Source organism: Aedes albopictus, chromosome 2, assembly GCF_035046485.1.
Source record: "Aedes albopictus strain Foshan chromosome 2, AalbF5, whole genome shotgun sequence".
Classification (NCBI taxonomy): Eukaryota; Metazoa; Arthropoda; class Insecta; order Diptera; family Culicidae; genus Aedes; species Aedes albopictus.
Window position 1 is genome coordinate 228,837,858 of NC_085137.1, and position 27,474 is coordinate 228,865,331.

General features: G+C 37.8%; 1 protein-coding gene and 1 long non-coding RNA gene across 2 annotated transcripts in view; one reads left to right on the plus strand and one right to left on the minus strand.

Annotated features, from left to right (window-relative positions):
• Positions 1–27,474, minus strand: part of LOC134287952 (uncharacterized) — a 746,963-nt gene that overhangs the window by 60,270 nt on the left and 659,219 nt on the right. The window lies entirely within an intron of this gene.
• LOC134287037 (uncharacterized) lies at positions 4,685–27,087 on the plus strand. The gene is made up of 2 exons (XM_062848752.1): positions 4,685–6,018; positions 25,470–27,087. Exons 1-2 carry the CDS (start codon positions 5,604–5,606, stop codon positions 25,754–25,756), a joined length of 702 nt encoding a protein of 233 aa, XP_062704736.1. The 5' UTR covers positions 4,685–5,603; the 3' UTR covers positions 25,757–27,087.

Genomic DNA, 27,474 nt, shown 5'->3' on the forward strand with positions numbered 1-27,474 from the left:
TTGAAGCTTGTGGTTGGACAGTGACATAATATGCCACTAAACAGTTTGGGGTTACACCCTCAAAAACATGTCATTTTTTTAGGCCCATATCTTCGCCAATTTGCGTCCGATTTCAAAACCCTATGTCTCATTCAAAAGGTAATAAGTCAAAGAAACTTTGAACATGATTTAAAAGAAACTTTTCCAAAAAAATTTGTATGAAAACTTAACCCAAAGTTGCCAAATTTTCTAAAAAATGAATATAAACTTACGGCAGTGTCGCTGGAAATTGGGTCGACCATATTATAAGATGCGGTAATATAATTCATTTTCTATTAGCTTTCAACTGCTTTTTACAGAAAAAGTCTTGGAAAAAAGTTATTAAGTAAATAAATCTTTGATGTCATCGACCAAAAGTTTGGGGTCACCCCTCAAAATGACTATCGTAAAACATGGGAATCCGTAAATACGTTAAGTTTAAGACATCAAATGTAAATTTAATTAATTATCTTTGAAATGAGCCAAAAAGAATTAAAATTGAACTATAGATGACGAAGATATCACCAAATCATTGTTCCATGTTTTATGAAAGTGACCCTAAACTTTTGGCTGATACATCATATTGAGGGGTGACCCCAAACTTGTGGTCGATGACATGGAGAATTAATTTACTTAATAACTTTTTTTCTAGATTGTTTGGCTAAGTTCTGTAAAAAGCAGTTGAAAGCTAATAGAGAATGGGTTATATAACCGCTCTCATCTTAAAATTTGGTCGACCCAATTTCACGCGACACTGCCGTAAGTTTATGTTTATTTTTTAGAAAATTTGGCAACTTTGGATTAAGTTTACATACAAATTTTTTGAAAAAGTTTCTTTTAAATTATATTCACAGTTTCTTTGACTTATTATCTTTTGAATGGAACCTAGGGTTTTGAAATCGGACGCAAATTGGTGGAGATATGGGCCTGAAAAAATGACATGTTTTTGAGGAAGTGACCCCAAACTTTTGATCGGGAGTGTACATTGTACCTTAGAAATTTTGGTAATTTCGAAATTGAAAAACGGTTCGTGTCGTCATGCGTCGCCACAATTTCGAATAGTACATCTTAAACATCATGATCCATAAAAACGTTAAAATGTTTCGCTAAAATTGGCTGTTTTTCAAGTTAGAACATTTTTAAAAAGTCATTTTTTTATATATTTTTTTTTTATTTTCTTATGTTCAGCTGAAATAAAAATCATCTTCCCACATTTTTTTTTTACACATTTTTAACAAATGTAACATTCTACCACCATAATAGAAACAGTGTACCTACAGATTTTTACTGTAAGTTGGTCAACTAAGTATCTATCAATGTTTTAAATTTGGAAAAGATTGGTCTATTCTACATGAAATTAAGAAGATTCTAGTAAAAAGCGTAATTATTCGAATGCAAACTTTGACCTGTTATATCTCCGGATTCTTGAATTTTAAAGCGATGTTGAAGTTTTGGCTTTTTTGGCGTTTTATTAGAAAAATAATCTTATCGTAATAATTTTCTTCCGTGTTAACAATTTTTAATTAAGTCAAAAATTTTTTGAAGTTCATTACATAAGACATAGACGCTCAAAATTTCACTACATTCGGTTCATTGAATCCGGAGATACACTCCCGTTCAAAAGTTTGGGGTCACCCCCTCAAAAACATGTCATTTTTTTAGGCCCATATCTCCGCCAATTTACGTCCGATTTCAAAACCCTAGGTTTCATTCAAAAGATAATAAGTCAAAGAAACTTTGAACATGATTTAAAAGAAACTTTTTCAAAAAAATTTGTATGTAAACTTAACCCAAAGTTGCCAAATTTTCTAAAAAATGAGTATAAACTTACGGCAGTGTCGCTGGAAGTTGGGTCGACCAAATTTTAAGATGAGAGCGATAATATGGTCCATTTTTTATTAGCTTTCAACTGCTTTTTACAGAACTTAGCTAAAAAATCTAGAAAAAAAGTTATTAAGTAAATTAATCCTTGATGTCATCGACCAAAAGTTTGGGGTCACCCCTCAAAATGCTGTATCGGCCAAAAGTTTGGGGTCACTATCGTAAAACATGGAAAAGTGATTTGTTGATATCTTTATCATCTTTCATTCAATTTTAATTCTTCTTGGCTTATTTGAAACAAAATGAATGATACTTACTGCATAGACATTGAACCACACATATTTGTTGAAATTTACATACAAAAACTTAACGTAAAGTTGCCTCATTTTTTGAAGCGTGGTAAAATGTGCTAACTTTACATAACATTTTTATATACAAAAATCGTTAAATACGTTAAGTTTCGATGTCTTCACGTAAATTTAGTTAATTATTTTTGAAATGAGCCAAAAATAAATAAAGTTGAACTGTAGATGGCGAAGATATCACCAAATCTTTTTTCCATGTTTTACGAAAGTGACCCCAAACTTTTGGCCGATACATCATATTGAGGGGTGACCCCAAACTTTTGGTCGATGACATCAAGGATTAATTTACTTAATAACTTTTTTTCTAGATTTTTTAGCTAAGTTCTGTAAAAAGCAGTTGAAAGCTAATAGAAAATGGACCATATTATCGCTCTCATCTTAAAATTTGGTCGACCCAACTTCCAGCGACACTGCCGTAAGTTTATATTCATTTTTTAGAAAATTTGGCAACTTTGGGTTAAGTTTACATACAAATTTTTTTGAAAAAGTTTCTTTTAAATCTTGTTCAAAGTTTCTTTTACTTATTATCCTTTGAATGAAACCTAGGGTTTTGAAATCGGACGGAAATTGGCGGAGATATGGGCCTAAAAAAATGACATGTTTTTGAGGGGGTGACCCCAAACTTTTGAACGGGAGTGTATAACAGTTCAAAGTTGGCTCTCGGACAATTATGCTATTTGCCAGAATCTTTCTTACTTCGTGTAAAACCGCCCGATCTTTCCCAAAGTTGGACCATTGATAGACAAGTAGTTGAACAACTGACAGTTAAAATTTGAGATTTTTTATGCATTTTTCGAAATGCATCATTTTTTTGCAGTTGAGGATTTTTGAAAAGTGAAAATTGTTCCTGTCCCGATCATTTTGTCTATCCCCAGTATAGTTTTGACGCAAGTGATTTTTTTAACTGAGATTTATTTTTATATTTTTCCTGGCAAAATTAAATTTGAAAAAACTACCGACTAACTTCATGTTCTGTGATATTATCAATTTTATTTAAATAATTCACCGCAAAGTGCTACTAAAAACTGGACTCGAAAAAAATGAGACACAAAGAATAATGTATAACTTTTAATTGCGTGCACAAAAAAGGTGATTTTTTGACCAGGAATAGTACATTATGTGTAGCTAATACCATAAAAATTTCATAGAAATCGGTTAAGTGTTGGCGGAGATATCGTCGAAACAAGAGACTTAATATTTGAGAATCTTGGGCCAAACAAACACTTTGGGAAATTTCACATTTTTTACCTAAAATTGTAGAGCCAAAAATACTGAACCGATTTCAATGAAATTTTTTCTGTACAAAAAGTATGTATGTAGATGTATTGTGTCAAAATATCATTCAATTTGATTTGACCTTTAAAAAGTTATAGCCATATATGTAGCACTATGTCACAATAAGCGATGTGGTTTTTGGCATAGTGACATCACGCAGAAAAAAGCATAATAAAATCAAAAATGTTTCAGGTAAACTCAAATAAATTGTCAATTTGTTCTGGCAACAAAAATAAAACTGTTTGGAGCAAATCGAACGTCACATTTCAAGCAAATTCAATCCATTTTTGAAACAAACATGTATCTTCTGACAGGTTATGTTAGAAACAAATGTAAAAATTTTAGTTTTTTTCTGTGGCAAGTCGGCCCTACGGAAATATTTGTTTTACAATTAAATTTACAAAATCATTTCCTTCTCTAGGAAAATCTACTTCCCGCGTGGCACTTTCAATGCCAACATCATGTAGATAACATACGCTCCCGAAATCAATGGGATTTCGTGGAAACTTTTGGTGAAACTTGCCTTTTTTGCACGAGGACATCTTGTTTGGTGATGCAGCTGGAACTTGAGAGTTTTGTTTATGTTCTCGACGGCGGAACGGGGGGCTCTTCAATGGGTATTGTAAAAATCAATATGTAATTGAGTTTGTTTTAAAAATTAATATTTTAGTTTTAAATATTTTATCAGTTTACCGAACAAACATGAATATTTTTGTTTCAAACGAACGAAATTTGTTTCCGTGATTCAAACTGCTCTAAAATGCCCAAAATTTGAAAACCCCGTTTTTTTGTTTGAATTGTTAAAAAAAAAGTACTGGACCGATTATAATGAAATTTTCACCACTTATTCACCACTTATTACTTGAAGAACTTACAGTAAAATTTTCAGACGTTTTGATGAGCTAACAACCAAGTTATAGCCTAAACAATGTTTAAAATGGAAACCCAAAATTTCCAAAATCACATTTTATTGTATCGACAATATTTGCGCCAATACTGAACAGATTTTGATGACATTTTTAGGGCATTAACTACACATAACATGCTATTCCTGGTTAAAAAATCAGCTATTTTAGTGAACGCATTTCAAAGTTATACGTTATTTTGAGTGTCTCATTTTTTTTTTTGAGTCCAGTCTTTAGTACCACTACTATTGGCACGTTTACAATACTAAACATTATCATCGTTTCTGAGAAAGAAATTGTAAAACATAGAAGAAAAGCTCTCTAAATGGATTACCATTCTTGGGCAGCTTTATGACCATTCAGGGTTTGGACCAGCCTTCAATACATTTATTTACACCGAAGATGACGCACTTCAATCAGATATTTCCATCGATGTCCAAAACAAAGCTTTTAGAACTAAATAGGAAAAGTACACATTCCCCATACGAGCTGTTGTTAGTGTCCATTTACTATAAGCCCATCTATGTATATAAGCATAACGCAACAGTTAGCCGGTCCCGTCAGGATGTTCGGGGCAAAGTGATTATCATCTTGACTGTCAATGAGACGTCCAAGGAGACGCAGAGCGCGAATGAGAATGAGCTCGATTACACACCCATCAACGATATTGCTGTTTTGACCACCATCAAGAGGATATAGAGATAGCCGGGGAGTCCTAGCATTATCCGTTTAACGTTAGGGGCTTCAGTTATAGCCTTCGAGCAACAGTATCGGTCCGACTGGCAGCAGATCCAGAAGCATCACGTGTAACGCGGGCTGCAGTCGTGTGTCCTCCGGGCTTGTTGGAATCGCTCTTCCAAGTGACGCGCACCTGATGATAGTGCGAATAAATGGCAAATCAGATCATTGCCGTTTATGAATAAAGTTTACGCCCTTCGTCTGTTTATCATTGAAAATGTGGATTCATCAAGTGTCGTTCAGCTCAGCCTATATTTGCATGCAATATTAGCATCTGGAATGACAGCCGTAAAGCTTTTATTACTCTAGGAATTATCACCTTGTCGCAGGCTGATAATTTTAACTAAGCGTTAGGGCTGGTGCGATTATCGCGCGCCGGATATTAGTGATAATGTACAGCTCGCCGGAGAAGAATCTGGTTTAGTGGCGTCTGGTTAGTGCGTGCTGCAAAGTGTGTTGTCGAAACCGTAGCTACTGCGAAATGGCTGAAGTTCCAAGGAATGATTCGGTGATATTTATGAATCTGCATCACCATCACGGTGAAGAGCGAAACACCTGCAAGAAACGGATACTGCACTTCTGTGATACGATGGTGTCGTTATTTGTGATAAGTCCTTTGGCGGTCACCCACTGGCGAGGAACCTGGGGCTACATGGACCTGAAGCAGGACTACTTTCCACCGTGGCATTGTTTTCTGCTCGGATCGGTCCTGCATACGATGTTCGCCATACTGCGGGAACCACTGCAGGCTGAGTTTTCCAAGCCCAGCAATGGAGTGAAAAACCGATGGAAAACCATACGGCGCTTTGTTGTATCCAAAGTGTACACCTACGTGTTTAGCATAAGCTGTATAATGCATTGGCGCGGAGGATGGGAGGTTATGAAAATGTACTTAGGTAGGTACTAGTGACAGTAAATCTGTATCCTAGTTAGATCTAATAATCTGCTGACCCCATTAATAACTGATAAGTTCAAGTGGGCATAAAAGGCAACATCTGTACCAATAAACTAAATAATAGCTATTAAAAAAAAAAAAAAAACTAGCAACTTAGTTGCTATGCGAGCTAGATAAATATAGAAAAATTACAACAATGATTCTGCTAAGACTGTATCCAGGAGTTGAGCATTTCCAGCCCAAAACACGAAAAAATTGCCAATTTTGACTGGATATTTTTTTTATTTGAATGAGGATATGTTCATGAGCTGGTTTTCATTAATTATTTACTGTTGCTTTTTTGCATTAACACATGACCATTTTTCCTTAGCTTACTTTTAAAACGAGCCTATGAAAAAAAACTATTTTTTCTGCAAAAAAATTATAACTCGAAAACGATTGAAATACTGTCTTCGATGATGTTTGAGGATGTTTGAAGGACTTCTAGAAAAAATACACTGAGAGTAATATTCATCGCGGATTTATGTTAGATGTCATAAAATATCAATTTTCTAAAACCCTTACCCTTCTATTTTTTTAATTTTTTTTTCTGTGGAAAACTTTCAACCTTAAAAAACGACAGAAAACTTAAACTTAAGGCGAAACTGGATCGATTTCCTCACTTTTTGGTTTTCGATTTTTTATAAAATAACGAAGCAATATTTTCAAAATCGGTTTTCGAACACATGTAGAGTATGGATCAAGGTATCTCCTGATATTTTTTTCAGGTGGAAAATGTTTTTCGTTTTTGTAGAAACCATTTTTAAACAAAATTTCACAAAAAAGTAGTTTCTGCAAAAACGAAAAACATTTTCCACATGAAAAAAAATCAGGAGATACCTTGATCCAAACTCTACATGTGTACGAAAACCGATTTTGAAAAAATTGCTTCGTTATTTTATAAAAAATGAAAAAATGCTTCCAGTTTCGCCTTAATGCTTGATTTGGTTTAAAATGCATCGATGTCAACAGAAAATAGTACATTGTATCTTAGTCAAAAACTAACGAATGCATCAAACTATTTTCGGATAAAGCTTATCATGTTGAGCACTAAATTAAATCTAAAGTAGTATTAATAGACATCAACATAAGCAAACGTTGAAGTTTTGAAAGTTAAAAAAATAATGCAGATGTTTCGCCAGCCTACGATACGATAGTGAAATGTGAATGATTCATTCAGCCTGAATCTTCAAAACAGTGTTGAAAGTAATTATTGAGACTAATATTGCAAAAGCATGGAGCATTATCGTTTTGTATTTTTTTTTTAATTTCCGGCTAACAGGCATCTAGCATTTACCCGAGTAAAGGCAGATATCAAAATAATAACACTTTCTGGTACCTGGTTATCATTCACCTAATAATAGGGTTTGTTATCATTTTACAGATTAAATTGTCGCGTAAGCCATGATTTTCTGCTTATTTGAAATGTTTCATGATTTTGCGAATGAAATAATCAAAGATTGTCTTGGTGATTGCGACGTTTAATCTGTTTACGCCGTTAAGTGAATCCCCCTATTATAAAAATTTAAAATTGCTGCCTGTATTTTTGTTTTTAAGTGCACAACAACTATACAATCTACTTAGTATACTGATTTTATGAGTTAGAAGCCTTATTGGGCGTTTTTACGCGTCAAACACATGAAATTGATGAGAAATTGAAGGGGACGTTTTGCCCCGTTGCACATTATATCTTTTTACCTAATCATTCAATTGAGCCCCAGCTAGGAAACAAAATTTGGTGGTCTAGTGGCTACCGCTTCTGGTTCATATGCAGAAGGTCCTGAATTCAATCGCTGGCTCATCCCTCCTCCTACTTTGAATCTTTCTACATGCCTTCTATATATTTTTCTATATATTTTTCTATATATATAAAAATGAATTTCCGTCTGTCTGTCTGTCTGTCTGTCTGTCTGTCTGTCTGTCTGTCTGTCTGTCTGTCTGTCTGTCTGTCTGTCTGTCTGACCGCTATGCATTCGGAAACTACTGAACCGATCGGCGTGAAACTTTGTATGTGGGTACTTTTGGGGCCGGGGAAGGTTCTTAGCTTGGTGTGAGACCTCTCCGGTCTCTGGAACGGGGGGCTCCCAAAGAAATGAACCGGAAATGAGGTGAGAGAGAAGTTCAACACGGTCGCAAACAAAACCAATCTAGAGTGCGGTGCAACAATTGTCAAATTTGAAATGACAACAATGTTTGCCGAGATCGACGGGACAAGCAGATACAATTTTTGATTCCGGGTATCAGTCGCGCCAACCCAGAAGTAATCGTTTCCAAGCCCCCAATTAATGAACCAGCCAACAGTGACTTCCAAGGTAGGCATGAAAGGACTATTTGTAAGCCCGGGTTCCAGGGCGTATTTGAATGGGTGAGCGGGGTGAGCTATTAAGCACTGAAACAACTTTTGACCCCGGGAGTGAATCGCGCCGGCCCAGAAGGGGACGTGCCTAAGGCCTAAGCTGCTGGTCTAGCCAACCAAAGGCAGCTTACGGGGTGGGCTCGCAAGGCTTCTTTTGACGCCCAGGTCCCAGGGCGTTTTCTGGATGCTGGAGCTTTCGGATGTGGGAATCCAACAAAAATAGTAAATTCGTAACTTCCTTCGGTTTATTCATGCGTTTCTGGTGGTGTACAGGTGGATGGCCTGCCGGGCGACTGCACGTGTCGATAACAATTGGTCGATCCCTTGATCGGTGAATGGGTGATGGGGGGGAGGCGGTGTCGGGTTTGATTGATGGTAGCTGGCGACACCCATGATCGTTCGACGGGACAGAGGTCTTGGTTCCGATACCGCTTGCTCAGGCAACGATTGTACGGGTATCTACGTGGAGGCTCTAGGTCTCGGATCCCCGGCGGCATCCTAATGCTTTCAGTACACACTTTGCCAAGTGTGCAAACTTTTCCGCACGCATCAACCAACAGCAAAGCATAGTTTGACATTTCCGATGTTTTGTCAATATGGAGACCGCTGTTGGCCTGTTGGATTATGCGTGCGGAAAAATTTGCACACTTGGCGAAGCGTGTACTGAAGGCTTAATAGTAGCAAACAGGCGTCGCAATTGCTGGATAGGCCGATTCCTCTGCTAATATTAGCAAGGCAGAACACTCGGTGATCTAGGGATTCCACCAGACATTTCTCTGGGGATTTTCCTTAAGAGGGGATTTAGACATCTTTAGAGGTTCCTTTAGTGATTGTTCCAGTGTTGTTTCCGCGGTTTCCTTAGAGAGTTTAACCAGAGATCCTTTTTAGTAATTCTGCAGGTATTCCTTCAGAGATTTCTTCCAGAATTTCACTAGAGATTGCTCCAATGTCTAGCAGAAATTCTTTCAGAACGTTTTAATAGCGATTATCCAAAAATTATCCAGAAATTACTTAAACATTTTGTTCAAAAAAATCCTTTATTGCAGACATGGAATTCTTCAGATTTTTTTTTATCCAGTGATTCCTACAGAATCTTCCAGGAATTCGCTAAGAAAACTCTCCTGTGATTCCATAAGGAATTCTTCATGGGGTTTCTTCAGAAATTCACCCGGAAATTCCTTATGCGATTTTTTCTGGAACAGCTTTTGGGATTATTTTAAAAATAACTCCAAGCACTCTTCTAGGGATTCCTCCAGAAATTCTTTCAAGAGTTGCTTCAGGATTCCTCTGTGAATTCCTTCAGGGATTCGTCTAAAAAATCCTACAGGGATTCGTCCAGGAATTCCTCTATGAAGTCCGCTAGAGATTCCTCTAGAAATTCCTCCAGGTATTCCTCTAGATATACCTCGAGCAATTCCTCTATAGATTCCACCAGGGGTTCATCCAGGAACTTCTCCAGGAATTCTTTCAGGGATTTGTTCAAGAATTCCTCCAGGGATTCTTCCTGGTAGTTCTCCAGTGATTCTCTAGAAATTCCTCCAGAAGTTCCTTAGAAGATACCTCAAGGAATTTCTCTAGAGATTTCTCCAGAAATTCTCTCAGGTATGACTACTGGAATGCCTTCAGGAGCTCCTCCAGGCATTCCTTCAGAAGTTCATCTAGGGATTGCTCTTGGAATTCCGCCACGAATTCGTTCTGGAATTCCTTTAGGAATTCTTTTAGAAATACCACCAGGCATTCATCCAGCGATTTCTATAGGGATTCCTCCAGGGATTCAACCAGGCATTCCTGCAGGATTTAATTCTGGGACTCCTCCAGGAATACACCAGATATTAACTCAGGAATTCCTGCAGAATTTACATCAGGAATTCTGGATTTTGAACGCACATACCTTCCGTATTGGGCTCTCAGAAAGCAATCTCTGTGTCTGTGGCGTGGCATACCAGGATATCGAACATGTCGTGTGGGGATGCAATGAGTATCGTGAGGTCAGATCTGAGCTGCATGAAATTCTCCGGGTCCGAGGAAAACAACAGAAACCCGTTAGAGAAGTGTTGGCAGGACTTGATTTGGAATACATGAACCTGATTTACCAGTTTTTGAAACGTGTTGATGTCAGAATTTGATGTAGTACGTTCCTTGTTTTCGTTGTCCGCCTTTTGGTTTTGTTGTTCGCCCCTGTCTGTCGTCGCCCCCCTTCCGGTTGTCCTCTTCTTGTCGTTGTCTACCGATAAAGTCCTTTTTTTTTTGGTTCCGTTACAGATATGGACAATTTGTCCCATCAATGTTTTTAGTATAAGTTAGCAAATAATTTAGTTTAAGACCCTTACATCCCTCCTTCCCAATTTTATTTTATTTTATTATATTTTTTCTCAATCCTTAACCTCGAAACAGCCGCGAGTACTTCGGCTTCCCAAAACTAACATAGTATTAAGGTAGTAATAAATTGTAAAATGTAAAAACAAAAGATTTCGGCTCAGTTATGCCCATGTGGCGCCCGAGCCTTCCAAATAAACGAATAAGTAAAAAAAAAAAAAAAAATTCTGGATTTCATCCAGGCATTTCCTCCAGGATTGCCATTAAGAATACCTCAAGGAATAACCCCAAGAATTGATCCAGGAATTGATCCAGAAAATCCTCCAGGGATTCCGTTTTGAAACTGTTTCAAGAATTTCTTCAGTAATTCCTACAGAAGATCTTCCAGGGATTCCTCCGGGAATTCTTTCAGGGTTTCCTTAAGGATTTTTTCCAGAAATTTCTCCTCCAGGTATTCCTCAAAGTATTCATCCAGAGATTTCTCCAGGAATTGGTTGATGGTATCCCTCCAGGAAACCAACCAGAATTTCCTCCAGGAATTCCTCAGGAATAATTCATCCACATATTCCTCCAAGAATTTTTCCAAGAATTCCTGCAGAAATTCCTCAGGAAATTCCTAATGGAATTTCTGCAGTGATTCCTCCAGGTATTTTCTAGAAATATCTCATGAAATTTCTGTAGAAATTCCATAGGGGATTCCTCAAGGAATTTCTCCAGAAACTCTTTAAAGGATTCCTCCAGGGATTCTACCAACCAGTTTTCCAGCGATTCATCAAGAAAATCATCGGGAAATTCCTCCAGGAGTTCCTCTGAAGAATTCTCAAGGAATTTCTCTAGAAATTCCTCCAGGAATTCGCACAGGCATGTGTCCAGGCATTCCTTCAAGAGCTACTCTAGGGAATCCTCTAGGGATCGCTCTTGGAATTCCTCCAGGAATTTTTTTAGGAATACCTCTATGCATTCCTCCGGGAGTTCCCCCCGGGATTTTAATAGGGATTCCTCCAGGCATTTCTTTAGGGGTTGATTCTGGGACCTTTCCAGGAATACCTTTAAGAATTCCACCAGGAATTACCCCAGGAACTCCTGCGGAAATTACCCCAGGAATTCTTGCAGAAAATAATCCAATAATTCGTTCCGAAATATCAACGGCAATTTATCCAGGAAATCATCCTTCCGGAGTTTATACACACATTATTCCAAGAATCCAGGGGTTCCGGTATGACTCTGCAGCCATAGGTAATCCTTGCGCCAATGGTGGGTACACAATCATAATCATCATCACATTATTCCAAGAATCCAAGGATTCCACCAAGGATTCCTCCAGAAATTGGTTCAAGGGATTCCTCCAGTAATTTCACCAGGATTTACCAGTAATTTACCAGCAATTCTTCGAGGAATTTACTAGGAACACCTTCAGGGATGCCACTAAAGATTCTTCCGGAACAGAAGATATTAAAAACCATCAGAGCTAAACAAATTTAAAGTGTAGTAGAGAAAGATAAAAAATTGAAAAGGGGCAATACAAAGTTTGCCGGGTCAGCAAAACAAAATTTGGTGGTCTAGTGGCTACCGCTTCTGGTTCATATGCAGAAGGTCCTGAATTCAATCGCTGGCTCATCCCTCCTCCTACTTTGAATCTTTCTACATGCCTTCTATATATTCTCATCTGTACATATCCATCTCATGTATTGATATGTCCGTGAATAAGTCTTACTTATTTGAAGGTTGGACAAAGAATGAATTGAAAATTTATTGAATGTCATAATCAAGTTACATTAGATTGCTTAGATTTATCGGTTGCTCGGTTGCTATGATGTAACATCTCCCCCTCTAAAACAACCAATATCCTTGAAGCTTGGATGGGAGCTTAAGCAGCAGTAGCGCAGTGACTACAGCGTCGAACATAGTCCTCGATTGCACCATCCAGTCCAGGCCAGTAAACGTAGTTTCGTGCGATAGTCTTCATACGAACCATTCCGGGATGTCCTTGGTGGAATTGATGCAGCAAGCGTCGCCGAAAAGCCTCTGGAACGATCACCCTTTCCTTGAACATCACGCATTCGCTGATAATACTGAGGGATTCACGTCGATTATAGTACGGAAGAACAGCTTCGGCAACTTGCTTTGGATTAGCTGGCCATCCATCAACAATGTATTTCTTGACTTGTTGGAGAACTTCGCATTTACTCGTGGCATCTCGGAGCGCTGGAAACGAAACTGGAACTGCTTCGATTGTGGTGTTGAGGATACTTGCCATGTCTTCTTCGAGCGAAACGGCAGCAATGATGTAGTCTTCCTCTGGGCGCAAGCTTCTATCGATAAGGCGGGAAAGCATGTCAGCACATCCAAATTCGTTTGTTGAGACGTACTGAATGTCGAAATCGTAATTCAGCATGATGAGGGCCAAGCGCTGCAAGCGATTTGTTGTGTGCACCAGAATCACGACCAGAATACCCTTTTTCGATCCGAAAATTGACAGAAGTGGCTTATGGTCCGTCTGGAGTGTGAATCTTCTACCCAACAGCATCTTGTGGAATTTGGTTACTCCGTAAACGAGGGCTAGGGCTTCTTTTTCCGGTTGTCCATAGGCTTGCTCAGCAGGGGTGAGAGTGCGTGAAGCGTGTTGAATAGCTTTCATGCTACCGTTCGGAAACTTGTGGAAAATTACGGCACCGATTCCAGTTTTTGATGCATCTGCAGCTACGACGATTGGGAGTTTCGGGTTGTAGTGGGTCAGGAGAAGATCGGATTTCAGCACTTCCTTGAATTGTTCGAATGATCGCTGGCAATCGGCCCTCCAGTTCCACTTGACGTCCTTGCGCAGCAACTGATCCATGGGATGACGCAGCTCGTGAATATTCCGTACGAATTTGCCATAGTAATTCACGGCTCCAAGATAGGACCTCAGCTCGGATACGTTCGTTGGTGGGGGAATGCTCGAGATTGTTTCCACTTTCTCCGAGTCAGGGCGGATACCATTGCGATCGGTGATGTGGCCTAGGTAACGGACTTCGGTTTGGAAAAACTTGCATTTTTGATTTTTTAGATGAAATCCGCAATCCGTCAGTCTTTGCAGCAACTTGTTCAGCGATTCAGCATGAGATTTCCAGTCCTTGCTGAAGATGATGATGTCATCGATGAAAGGGCGTACTTCAGGAAGATCCGCGATGAGACTTTCTATCATCAGCTGGAATGCCCCTGGCGCTGACTTGACTCCTGGGGCCAGGCGGTTGAAGCGAAACAATCCTCTATGCGTGTTGATCGTCAGAAGTTGTTTCGAATCTTCGGTTACTTCGCATTGAAGATACGCATCGGACAGGTCGATCACACTGAAGACTTGACATCCTGCCAGCTGGGCAAAAATTTCTTCTGGTACCGGCAGGGGATAGTTGTTGGCTTCCAGAGCGTTGTTCAGGCCTGTCGAGTAATCCGCGCAAATGCGAACTCTGCCATCCGGTTTCTTCACAGCCACGATGGGGGCTGCCCACTCCGAGAAATCCACAGGTGTGATTATTCCTAGGCTTTGAAGACGATTGAGTTCAGCATCAACCAACGGTACGGAATGAAACGGAACGGGTCGTTTTGGGCAGAAAACTGGCTTACTTCCGGGCTTGAGATGCAGCTGTACCTTAGCGCGGTTGCACAGTCCAAGGGTCTCGTTGAAAACTTCTTTGTGCTTGAGTTTCAGCTGCTGAATCTCTCGATCGATTTCACGTTTGGAAGGCATCACGATTTGATTGCAAATGGAATCAAACGGAATTGACCAGAAGTTGAACAAGTCAAACCATTCAATGCCCATCAGATTCAGATCACGTACGGATGTGACGAAACATCTGCCTCGCTTCGTTTCTCCTTTGATGGATACTTCACATTCGAACTCACCGACTAGGGATAGTGGATCACCCGATGCGTTTGAGGCTTGGCTTGATGATGGAAACAATGAAGATGTCGCTGGCCGAATCAAGCTGAAGAGGGACTGGTACTCCGTTGATCGCCACGGTAACGAACTTCCGCTTGCTTTCCCGGTGTTCAATGTGGTTCACTTAGCCGGATTTGCTGATTTCTTGGAGCAGGAACAGTATCCTTCCTTATGGCCGACACGGTTGCAGTCTCTGCAGAGGTGGTTGTTGAAAACGCATTCCTTCACAAAGTGCATTTGTCCGCACTGCCAACAAGGTGTCTTCGGCTTCTTACTTTCTTGCTTCGAGAAATTGTTCTGAGACGTGAACCGCTGATATCGAACTGGATTGCTGTTCGATGATGCTTGTGTCTTCCTTCAGGTTGATGAGGCGTTGATACTCGTCAATTAACGACTGGAGAGTGGTTGGTGCTTTAGGTTTCTCGTGTTCCAGGATCGAAAGAAGTCTTGCTCGAACATCGGCGTATTTTGAGGCTTTGAGTCCACTGACGAACATGAGGCATTTGAAATGGTCCAGGGTAAGGTTTTGGAATTGAAAATCTTCACAGGCTCGGTTGACATGTCCACCATTAGCGTGGGTCATCGGAACCGTTTTCTCAGATCAAAGCTTTTTTGGTTCCGTTTCGGGTCCTGAGTATCTGTGCAAAATTTGAGCACGATCGGTTGCGTCTACATTTTGCGCATTGTAATTGAAATTTGTATGAGATTTTGTATGGGAAAACATACTTTTTTGCATTTTTATCATAAGTTGAAAAAGTTTGTCTGAAACTTTTTAACCAATACTGTAAAATGATAGCTTAGGATGTTCTGAAAAACTTTGTTGAAGATCGCAAAGCGATCCGATGCTTATGAAAATAGTTGTAACCAACGAACCGCATGCATGTGTTTATGTTTTAACATGCAAAGGAATAACAATAGCAACAAAATCATGCTGTTTCGCCAAGCAATGCCAACGCTATAACTTTTTTCATAAGTATCAGATCACTTCGCGGTCGTCGACAAAGTTTTTCAGGACACCCTAGGCTATGTTTTCCTTTTATCGGTTACATGGTTTTAGAAAAATTCGAGCTTGTTATGAGAGAAATGCAAAAAAGTGTGTTTTCCCATGTAAAACTCCATACAAACTTCAAACGCGATGCGCAAAACGTAGACATAACCGATCCTGTCCAAATTTTGCACACTTATTTGGGTCCTGAAATGGGATCAAAAAAGCTTTGATCTGATGGGATACCATTGAATTTTTCATTTTTTTATATAAACGATGACCCACTCTAGTCCACCATAGCTGATAATATCTTCAGATTCACTCTTCACCAACTGGAGACATTGGAAACGCTTCCGGAACGTGGAGACTTGATTTCCAAAGATTTTCTTCAGAATCTTCACGGTGTCTTCAAACGTCACGTCTTTTGGAAGCTTCGGGAGTATATAACTGATATAACGGCTGTGCGAAGGAGTATCCAGCTTCCGGAGGAGCAGGCGAACTTTTGCGGCGTCTTCCAGCTGGCGGGCGTCATTCTCGAAGAGGTCTTGATAGCGGTCAAACCAACGTCCAAACGTCACTCCGTTTTTTCATCGAAGGCAAACTCGGTTATGTTTGAGGACAGGGACTCCAAAATCTGCTCTTGAGATTGAACCTGCGGAAGTGCTTGCTGCTGCTGTTGTGCCATCTGCTGTAAAAGCTGGGCCATTTGAAGAATGACTTGCTGGATTCCAGGAACGGCGTTATCTCTATCTGGCATCTTCGTGAGTTCTAACTTCTCGTCGCCAATTGAAATGTCCGTGGATAAGTCTTACTTATTTGAAGGTTGGACAAAGAATGAATTGAAAGTTTATTGAATGCCATAATCAAGTTACAATAGATTGCTTAGATTTATCGGTTGCTCGGTTGCTATGATGTAACATGTATGAACATATGTTCATAGCCATCGCTAGAACCAGAAACGAATTGAACAAAAAAACCGTTTCCCTTCCTTTGCAGCTTACTTTCACAGCACAGTGCCAATCTATCATATATCCCCTACAAGTTATGCAACCAAGTGAACTGTGCTGCTTTACAGTAGGTAATTTTCACACAATCTATCACTTAATGCCTGGCATCCACGCACCAATGCGTTAACCCATATGCCAAAAATTAACATATCCCAACAACACTCCGCCATCCGCATGAACTTGTACAGATGCAGTAAACTCCGCGGTCTGTTATTATTGTTATTACTTTATTATAGAGATTTTCAGCCCTAGGCTGGTTCATCTCTTTACATCCGCGGTCTGCAGGCAACAAGCGATTGCAATCAGATCTTTCCTCCCCAACCCCACATTGAGCAGCATCCTGACGTAGTAGGCGCTATTGTCGCCTTAAATTAGAAGATCACCAATACTCACCCACTTAAGTTTTCCTGTTCATCCCAAGCAGCTTTCTCATTGGTTTCTCGTGTGAGTGTAGCTGGTCAGGCGATACTGGAGAAGCATCCACGGTCTGTCAATCAATTTTCATTTTCATTGTCTGTATACTGTCTCATATTGGTAATGAATAGTAATTAAACAATTCAGGAATGAATGAATGAATGCGTACGACTCAAATAAGAAAATTTCAATGGAAATGCCTACTCAAGCATATCTACTTTCTTGAGCTCTGCGGAAAAGTTTCGGCATGAACTTGATGAAAATAATGACTAATCTTGTAATTAAAGCATTAAACTTTATGTGATATCATTGCGGTATATCACAATTTCATTTTGGTCGAATTGTTGGATAAATGGCCTATGGCGGAACCCAAGGCGGAACCACTCTGCACTGAGCTAAATGAATATACCGGGAGTGTATTCAAAAGTTTGGAGTCACCCCCTCAAAAACATGTAATTTTTTTAGGCCCATATCTCCGCCAATTTGCGTCCGATTTCAAAACCCTAGGTTTCATTCAAAAGATAATAAGTCAAAGAAACTTTGAACATGATTTAAATGAAACTTTTTCAAAAAAAAAATGTATGTAAACTTAACCCAAAGTTGCCAAATTTTCTAAAAAATGAATATAAACTTACGGCAGTGTCGCTGGAAGTTGGGTCGACCAAATTTTAAGATGAGAGCTGTAATATGACCCATTTTCTATTAGCTTTCAACTGCTTTTTACAGAACTTAGCTAAAAAATCTAGAAAAAAAAAGTTATTAAGTAAATTAATCCTTGATGTCATCGACCAAAAGTTTGGGGTCACCCCTCAATATGATGTATCGGCCAAAAGTTTGAAGTCACTATCGTTAAACATGGAAAAGTGATTTGTTGATATCTTTGTAATCTTTCATTCAATTTTAATCCTTCTTGGCTTATTTGAAACAAAATGAATGATACTTACTGCATAGACATTGAACCACACATATTTGTTGAAATTTACATACTAAAACTTAACGTTAAGTTGCCTCATTTTTTGAAACGTGGTAAAATGTGCTAACTTTACATAACATTTTTATATACAAAAACCGTTAAATACGTTAAGTTGAAGACATCAAACGTAAATTTAGTTAATTATCTTTGAAATGAGCCAAAAATAATTAAAATTGAACTATAGATGACGAAGATATCACCAAATCACTTTTCCATGTTTTACGAAAGTGACCCCAAACTTTTGGCCGATACATCATATTGAGGGGTGACCCCAAACTTTTGGTCGATGACATCAAGGATTAATTTACTTAATAACTTTTTTTCTAGATTTTTTAGCTAAGTTCTGTAAAACGCAGTTGAAAGCTAAAAGAAAATGGGTCATATTACCGCTCTCATTTTAAAATTTGGTCGACCCAACTTCCAGCGACACTGCCGTAAGTTTATATTCATTTTTTAGAAAATTTGGCAACTTTGTGTTATGTTTACATACACAATTTTTTGAAAAAGTTTCTTTTAAATCATGTTCAAAGTTTCTTTGACTTATTACACTAGTTTACAGCATTTTTGAACTCGGTAAGCTGATGATCATTTTTGGTGTAGAATCATGCCCTGAGTTCGAAAACGCGAAAGAAAAAAATTACAGTAGAGCGGAAATTTTTTAGACTCTCCATACAAGGTTGATGATTTGAAATCGATTTTTGTTCTATTTTTAAGCAAAGTCGCTCACTTCAAACATCTCATTCTCCGTAACCAATGCTCCGATTGAGCTGAAATTTTTACTGTAACTCGCCTACATATGATATGTCAAATAAACGTCGAGAAAGAATTTTTAAGTTGGCTTTTTCTTATTAAAAAAATACATTTCTTCAAAAAAATTTGGGAATTTTGCTAAAATTTAAGAATATCGTCCCTAAAAATCGTCAATATCTTGAATTTCATCAATCTGACGCAAAACCTGCATTCAGATGATCGAATGGTATTGTATTCAGCTTTCAATTTATGGAAAAAGATTTAAAGTTGGTTGAACAGAACGCAATATATTTGGGTTTTAGTAAATTACATATTTTGAAAAGTTGTAAAACTCGATATTGAGCTAAAACTCAAAAACTGTTCTACTTCAAATTTTTTGAAGGTCGGTTTCGAAATCAGCACTAAATTGTGCTTCAAAAATTTTGGTCGTTGACAGCAGTTCACGACTTTCATTTTATTTTGTAAACTTGTGTTATCTTTTGAATGAAACCTAGGGTTTTGAAATCGGACGCAAATTGGCGGAGATATGGGCCTAAAAAAATGACATGTTTTTGAGGGGGTGACCCCAAACTTTTGAACGGGAGTGTATGTATAGTACAATGTTGGAGGTTGACTTTCTAAAGAAAGCTACTGTCATTCACTCGTCGTTGGAATTCTGGGATGGGACAAAGGTATTTCTCTATAATGTTCAGGCTAGAAAACGTTTTTATTTTCCTTGTTGGGTATATAAGTCTATGCGACCAGTTTATAGATCTATTGTGACATGGTATCAAAGTTTCTCTATGCTATTTTTTCTTCTTCTTCTTAGTGTTCCATGAGCACCTCAATAGTTATTAACTGAGAGCGTTTTCTGTCAATGACATTTTGCATGTGTATGTCGTGTGGTAAATACAAAGATACGCTATGCAAGTGTGGCATTGGCTTTAGTTGAAAAATTCAATGAGCTCAAATCGATAGGGGAGACTGGGGAGACTTGATCCCTTTTTCTTAATTTGCCTGTAACTTTAAGAAAAAACACAAAACTAGATCCATTTTTTGTACAGAATGGCAGGTAAACATCTATTGCAAGTTTATACACAACAGAAGGACTTTAAATTATTGTTAAAGTTTTCAAAACTGCGTTTTTATGGAGGCATGTCTTATGATGTATTTTTCAAAAATGGGTCAAAATTGATCCCCTTTTGAGCACATGATTAATTCAAAGGGAAAATAACTCCAGAAGCTTCCTATTCATTTACTTTTCAAGTTTTCTTGCATTTTAGATGCATACGGTGAATTTGAAATTATAAGATTCCCTTAAATTTTTAAGGATATGCCGTATCTTGAAAATGGGGAGACTTGATCCCCCTTTTCATGGTTTGTACTAAAATAATAATTATCTGACACGTTTTATCATTGAATATACTAGAGTTCCGAGTAAATAGAGGCTTCCAAATTGAATTTTATTTTTCACATGTATAATGTGTGTGTAATCCTCGAGGGATCAAGTCTCCCCATGTCACTGTTGTATACACTAAGCTACATTAATTGAAATATTTATATAACAGCCTTATTTGAATAAATACGTTTGATAGTACTTTATTTATACTATGTGCTGTGAAATTTTGACACGATTTAGTTCAATTTTCACAAAGTTATTGAGATTTTTCGGAATCGCTTAAAAGATTTCTGAAAGACTGAAAACAAACCATCAGCCATTAAAAAATTATAAAATACACAATTAAAATCAATTGTAGCCAAAACATTGTCGTCTGTCCAGATGTCGTTTTGGAAAAAAATATGCTGGAAGAAAACTGTTTTTGATTCCGAGAAAATATGGGGGGAACAAGTCTCCCCAGGGATCAAGTCTCCTCAGTCTCCCCTACTAGAAGACAAAAATACCTAGGTAACCAATGAACATTTTAAAATGCCGTATTTCAGTATTATGAGTGTACAACATTTCCCCGAAAAACAGTTTCCCGAATGCAGTTTGCCCGAAAGCTTTTTCTCCTAATGCACCATTTCCCCGACAAATGTTTTCCCAGATGTACCGTTTCCCCGAAAAGAGTATTCTTCGTGCATTAGCTGACACTTACTTCGCTAACGTATTATACGTGGGCCATAATGATAGCAATGCACTAATAGAGAGATCCGGTCATTAGGCCGAAGTATGCTTAGCCCAAGTACGTCAGGCCGAAGTACGTTCATCCAAAAGAGATGCTAAACTGAAGTTCATAAGATCGAAAGGGTCAGTAGACCGTCTTTCTAATTTTCTTGATAAACGATGTTAAACAAATATTTTCGAAGTAGGTACCGTAATCTGGTTGGATGTTGATACTTTTTTTCTATTCTTTTCAATAACATCAGGTGCAATACATATGATTCCGAACAAATATTTTTAAAACATGTAGTGAGTGGACCTGTATCAAGCTACATAAACGAAGTTCTTACAAGAAATTGCTACATTTTGTAAAAAAATGCTCAAATGGCTAAATTTGCAACTTTCAATCAGGAGTTGATCAACCAGTGACATACACGCAGAAAAAACTATGTTAAAATCTAAAATATTTGAGGTAAATTCAAATGAATTGTCAATTTGTTCAGGCCACAAAAATAAAACTGTTTGGAGCAAATCGAACGACACATTTGAAGCTGATTGCATTGTTTGAAACAAAAATGCATCTTCTGACAGATTATGTTAGAAATAAATGTAAATATTTTTGTTTTTTTTTTTGTGGCAGGTCGGCCCCACGGAAATATTTGTTTTCCCATTAAACTTATTAAGTCATTTCCTTACCTGGAAAAACTACCTCCCGTGTCATACTTCCAATGCCAATATCCAGTGTACATCTATTAGGGAGCATCCATTAAGTACGTTACGCTAAAATAGGGAATTTTCGACCCCCTCTCCCCTTCGTACGGGTTTTTCCTATACTTAATACATTGCTTGTCACACTTTTACAGACCCCCCCCCCTCTCCCCTAGGACCGTGACGTACTTAATGGATGCCCCCTTAGATAACATACGCTCCCGAAAACAATGAGATTTCGTGGAAACTTTTGGTGAACCTTGCCTTTTTTGCAGGAGGAAATCTTGTATGATGTTGCAGCTGAAGCTTGTGAGTTTCGTTTATGTTCTCGACGGCGGAGCTGGGGGCTCTTCAATAAGTATTGTCGAAATCAATATGAAAATGCGTTAGTTTCAAAAAATAAAATTTTAGTTTTAAACATTTTATTAGTTTACCGAATAAACATGAACATTTTTGTTTCAAACGAACGAAATTTGTCTCCGTGTAACATTCTAAGATTGGACAATTTTTGATCAAACTAAATTTGATAATGTTGAATCTGAATAAGTTTTTGAAATTCTTACAACTTGTGTATATGGTATGTTAAAAATAAAAGAAAGCGTAGGAAGTTACAGAACGACTCACATTAAACGCCTAAAGGTAGGCAATTTCTTAAAAAAATCGCTTTACTTTTGCAAAAATATCCTATTTTTAAACAAAACTTATATGTTAAAGTCAAATTTAATTCAAAGCTATATTCAATAAGCCTACCATGAATGAATAAAAGTGTTTCGTGAGTCTTCTGATATATGAAGCGTTGATAAGAGGCGATTTTATGAAAGACAGTCTTATTTCCGAATTGTAATACACATCCAAAAGAGGCGATATTTTTATGTACAATCAGACACAATTGATATAAAAACATTCAAAAGATCTTCAAATATATTCACACAATTGATTCACGTCAAAAGATCTTCCATTGAAACAGAATTGTAGCGTCCTTAGCGGTTGAAGGACGTGGATCCCATAGTGATCCACTTCAGCCCTTGGATCAACTCGTAAAATGGATACTAAAGCCTGTATCCGCAATAATCGGGACACAGAAATACAGCTGTAACTCTGCAATAGATTCATTAAAATTGCTCAAATTCTGTCTAATAACATGTTGAGATGTGTTCAGCTCACCTAAAAAATTTCATGTGAATCGGTGCAGTACTTTTTGTTGTAGCAACGAAAGAATAAAATGTGCGCCATTGAATTTTGTGCAGCCCCTAATTTTGCTTGTCAGCGCTGTAACTTTTGAATTTGACAAAGGAAATGGCTGAAATTTTGAACACAAGCTACATGTTTTGCATAGGCAAAGTTTCAAAAAAAATCGATGTCCTAGCAACAATTTTATAGTCGAAACATATATTGGAACTGAACGTGATTTTAGCCTCTCAGGCAGCAATTAGTCAGCACCCTTTATTGTTTCGATTGTACTATTGAAAGTACTATACCGATAATCATGAAATTTTTCAGGCAAAATATACACATAGTCAACTAGCTTCCTTAAAAAGTTCATGAAAATTGACAGAAAAATTCAAAAGTTATGAAAAGGCAAATATCGAACATGAAAAACACGAAAAAAATTCACTAACACTCACCCCTATCAACGCCAGTAGCTTTCAAACCAATTGATCAAAGTTGATGAAATTTTGCAAGAAAGTGTATCTATAAGTATCATAACTGCTAACAAAATTTCATAATTATCATCACAGAATTTTGAACTGTAGCATAAAAGAACCATCTATTATGCGAAAGAAAATTGGTCATGATTGTACAAAATGCTTAAAATTACGTCTTTTTGTTTTTCATCCACAGTTAAAAGTAATGCATCGATTTTTATGAAATTTAGCACAAATAATAAACATACACCAAATAGTTCTCAGTCAATTACACTAGTTTACAGCATTTTTGAACTCGGTAAGCTGATGATCATTTTTGGTGTAGAATCATGCCCTGAGTTCAAAAACGCGAAAGAAAAAAATTACAGTAGAGCGGAATTTTTTTCGACTTTTCATACAAGGTTGATGATTTGAAATCGATTTTTGTTCTATTTTTAAGCAAAGTCGCTCACTTAAAACATTTCATTCTCCGTTATCAATGCTTCGATTGAACTGAATTTTTTACTGTAACTCGCCTACGTATGATGTGTCAAATAAACGTCGAGAAAGATTTTTTAAATTGTTTTTTTCTTATTGAAAAAAATACATTTCTTCAAAAAATTTTGGGAATTTTGCTAAAATTTAAGAAGATCGTCCCTAAAACTCGCCAATATCTTGAATTTCATCAATCTGACGCCAAACCTATATTCAGATGATCGAATAGTATTGTATTCAGCTTTCAATTGATGAAAAAAGATTTGAAATTGGTTGAACAAAAAGCAATATATTTGAATTTTAGTAAATTACATATTTTGAAAAGTTGTAAAACTCGATATTGAGCTAAAACTCAAAAACTGTTCTACTTAAAATTTTTTGAAGGTCGGTTTCGAAATCAGCACTAAATTGTGCTTCAAAAATTTTGGTCGTTGACAGAAGTTCACGACTTTCGTTTTATTTTGTAAACTTGTGTTATTTGGCCAATTTTACCGATTCATTACAGAGCTCTTGACGTACTTCTGTGTCCCGATTATTTTGGATACAGGCTTTAACAACATTCATGTACCTTTTGGTAATCAAGCTCGGATTGCTTTTCGGAACAAGGCCGGGAAGTTAACTTTTCTCCAATCTTAAGCAAGAATACCAAAAGCACAAATGTCATTATTCACGGCCACGCCCATATTTACCGTAACTTGGGATAGGGGAAGGAAATGCTGATGTAGCACTTACGTAACGAGCAACTCAGTTTGAAGCATTTTCAAAAAACAAAAAAAAAAACAGTTTTCTCGCCCAAATATTGTGCTTTCATTTTGAAAAATGATGAACGTGTATCTATAAGCTTATGGAATTGTGTGATCGTTTTTGGGCTATTTTAAGATTAATATGAATCGGAAAACTGTATTTTAAGTTTTTGGATATGCAGCAATTTGATTTGCTTCTTAACCGTTCAGCACGCGCGCTGTTGTAAAAAGTACAACACTACCAAAAAATCTCGCTCGTCGTATACAGCGCGGTGCAGTTTCGATTGCTTGATGGCGCGCGTCCTGGAAGGTTAAGAGAGGCCTCCGACTCAATGACACTCTCATAGGTACTACGAAGTGGGTTTTTAGGAGATGTATTAAGTCAAGGATTCGCCTGAAAAGCTGGCGATGAACCCATGGCATTGGTTGTTTACTTGGATAAAATTTAATCTTTTGAAAGCCGACAATTAAAAGAGATTTTTTTTTATTTAGGCTGGCACAAATTTCGACATTTTGAGGGGGGACATAAATAAATTATTTAAGAAATTTAAAAAAATTAAAGTGAAATTAGAGTCATCGTGAAAATTTCATAACAAATCCGATGAGTTTGACGATTTTGCCTAATTGTTTGGGTAATTTTTCATCAAATACATTTGTTATTTATCATCCCCCCCTTGACGAGTCAGAGAGCAAAGTGACAAAAGAAGAAAATGATATTTGTGCCAGCCTTATTTGATAAATAATTATGTTTCTGCTCAGTGCGAGGCACAAGCAGAAACATCCAGGGATTGAAAGTCTCTCAAATAAAGATAAATCAATCAATCAACCCTCCAGGGATCGTACTTTATGAATTCCCCCAAACTGAAAGCCAGATTTCTAGAAATGCCCACTGTTTAATCTCCATGACATTATTTAAGTTATATACGGTACAGATCTGCCTGATATTAGGTAGCAGCAGTATGGCTTGCGATCGAAAATAGTTTATCTTACATACTGGCATGATGTTAACTTTGCCGTTTTATTTCCCCCCTTCTTTTTCCAGACTACAACTTGTGGCCGGCCCTTGGAGTGTCCGCCATTTGTTTCGTCCCGCTGGTGCTGATGAAGTCGGTCCGCAATCTGCTCGCCCCGCCGTTCGTCATCCTCACCGATCACAAGGAGTCCGTGTTCAGTTTTCCGACGCGGTTTCGTATCGAGGTACGTAAATATTTGCAGGAAATTGACTCTTGTCCGGAGCGAAGCCGTACATTCGTCTCGCGTGCGGCTAGATGCACAAATAGTGGGGTGGTGTTTTTTGTTTTGTTTTTGAAGGTAGATGTAAACTTTTAGTGGTATAGATTATTACTACAATGAATAACCAACTTTTAAAGGATCTATATCCATATATAAATGTTGAAGAATAAGCTTCGAACATAAATTTCAGAGCCACCCTCAAATCTACCACTTGTCTGCCGATAATTTGTCGCAGAGGCGATGATGACAAAAATAACAAATCCATCCTCCAGTTAATTACAAGTACGGGTTGTCAGTCGGTAGCGGCAATGATCCGCTCATCGACTCTATGTGCTAATCGAACAAGCAGTATAAATCATTTCATAGTAAAATTGATATTGACACCGACCGTGCAATGAAAGTTGTTACAACACAACATGCAATGAAATGAGGTTAAGTGCATTGATTGATTTGTAAATCCAGTTGGTTGATGGTCAAACTGTCAATGTTTTTTTTTAATTTTATTTGCTATCAGGACAACACGGGATGTTTCCAATTAAAAAAGAAAAATAATGAGTATAAAAGGACAATGGATCATACCGAACACTAGCATCTTTAAAGACACGCCTGTATAATACTGAGCGCGACATATTTATAAAACAAGGAAAATATCGGACACTCAAATAAGGATGGTTAGAAAATTTAAATTCCTAGAATTTAAAACCTTTCTGTCCATGAGTAATACAAAACCACAAAAGAACAAGTGTACAGAATAACTTGAAACACAAGTATTAAGTCAACGCACTTGAAAAATAAGCTTCTATCCAACAAACAGCGTCAAATTCCGATTCACGGGGAAACCACACAAGACAATTCATAATTGGTTCAAATCACATCACCCACATCAAAACAACTTGCCTTTCCTTTGAGCACATAATTCGTAGGGTCCTCTAACCCGTCGATTAGTGGTGGCACTCGAATGCGCGGAGTGAGTATGGAAGACGTATACCTAATCATCGTCACACCGTGGGTGCTACTGATAACACCGTCTGTGGTCGTCCCTCAGCAGCCTCAGTGCAGTGCAGTGGGTGATGGAACCAGTAGTCAAAGAACAAGCTCGAAACAAGTGACACTGACATCTGGGTGATGGAACTAATACGTCGTCGTCGGTGTCGTAGTCGTCGGAACCGCCGCCCGCCGGGTGGTTGCTGATGTTGTGGATGCATGTGGAAGGGTTTGTGCTAAAAATGCAATGCTTTCAAGATTAGATCGTACCACACAGTCGGAGTTTGCCGTAGTGTAGATGAATCTGAGACAATGTAAAGCAGGCCGAACAGTGCAACTGGAAAATAACCTACGGCAAGCGAATGCGAGCTATGCGTTGTTATCAATTTTGAGGGGGAAGGAGGCTGTATGACATCAGCGCCGGCTAAAAAGCTTACAAGAAAGTTGTATGATACGATTTCAGTAAAAATCACATTTCAAAAACTAAAGGAAAACAATGCTTAGTTATTAGTTATAGACATGTAAAGAATGTTCTGACGTTACTGATAAAAATATAAAAAATAGATAACCAAATTGGTCCACGACCAGGAAGAAAAACTATAGATCAGGGGTTCTCAAACTTTTTCGGCTTGCGAACCATTCTTAGTTATTTTGAATTTTGCGACTCACCAAGCAACACGTGTTTTCTTAACATACTGAAATTATGCATTGACTTTTGAAGTAAAACCCTATACAAGTGAGTACAGTTTATCGCTTTCAAAGAGTTTGATTAACTTACGTTTATTTAATTTTAATTAAATCTGTATTAACAAGATTTTTAGCCCTAGGCT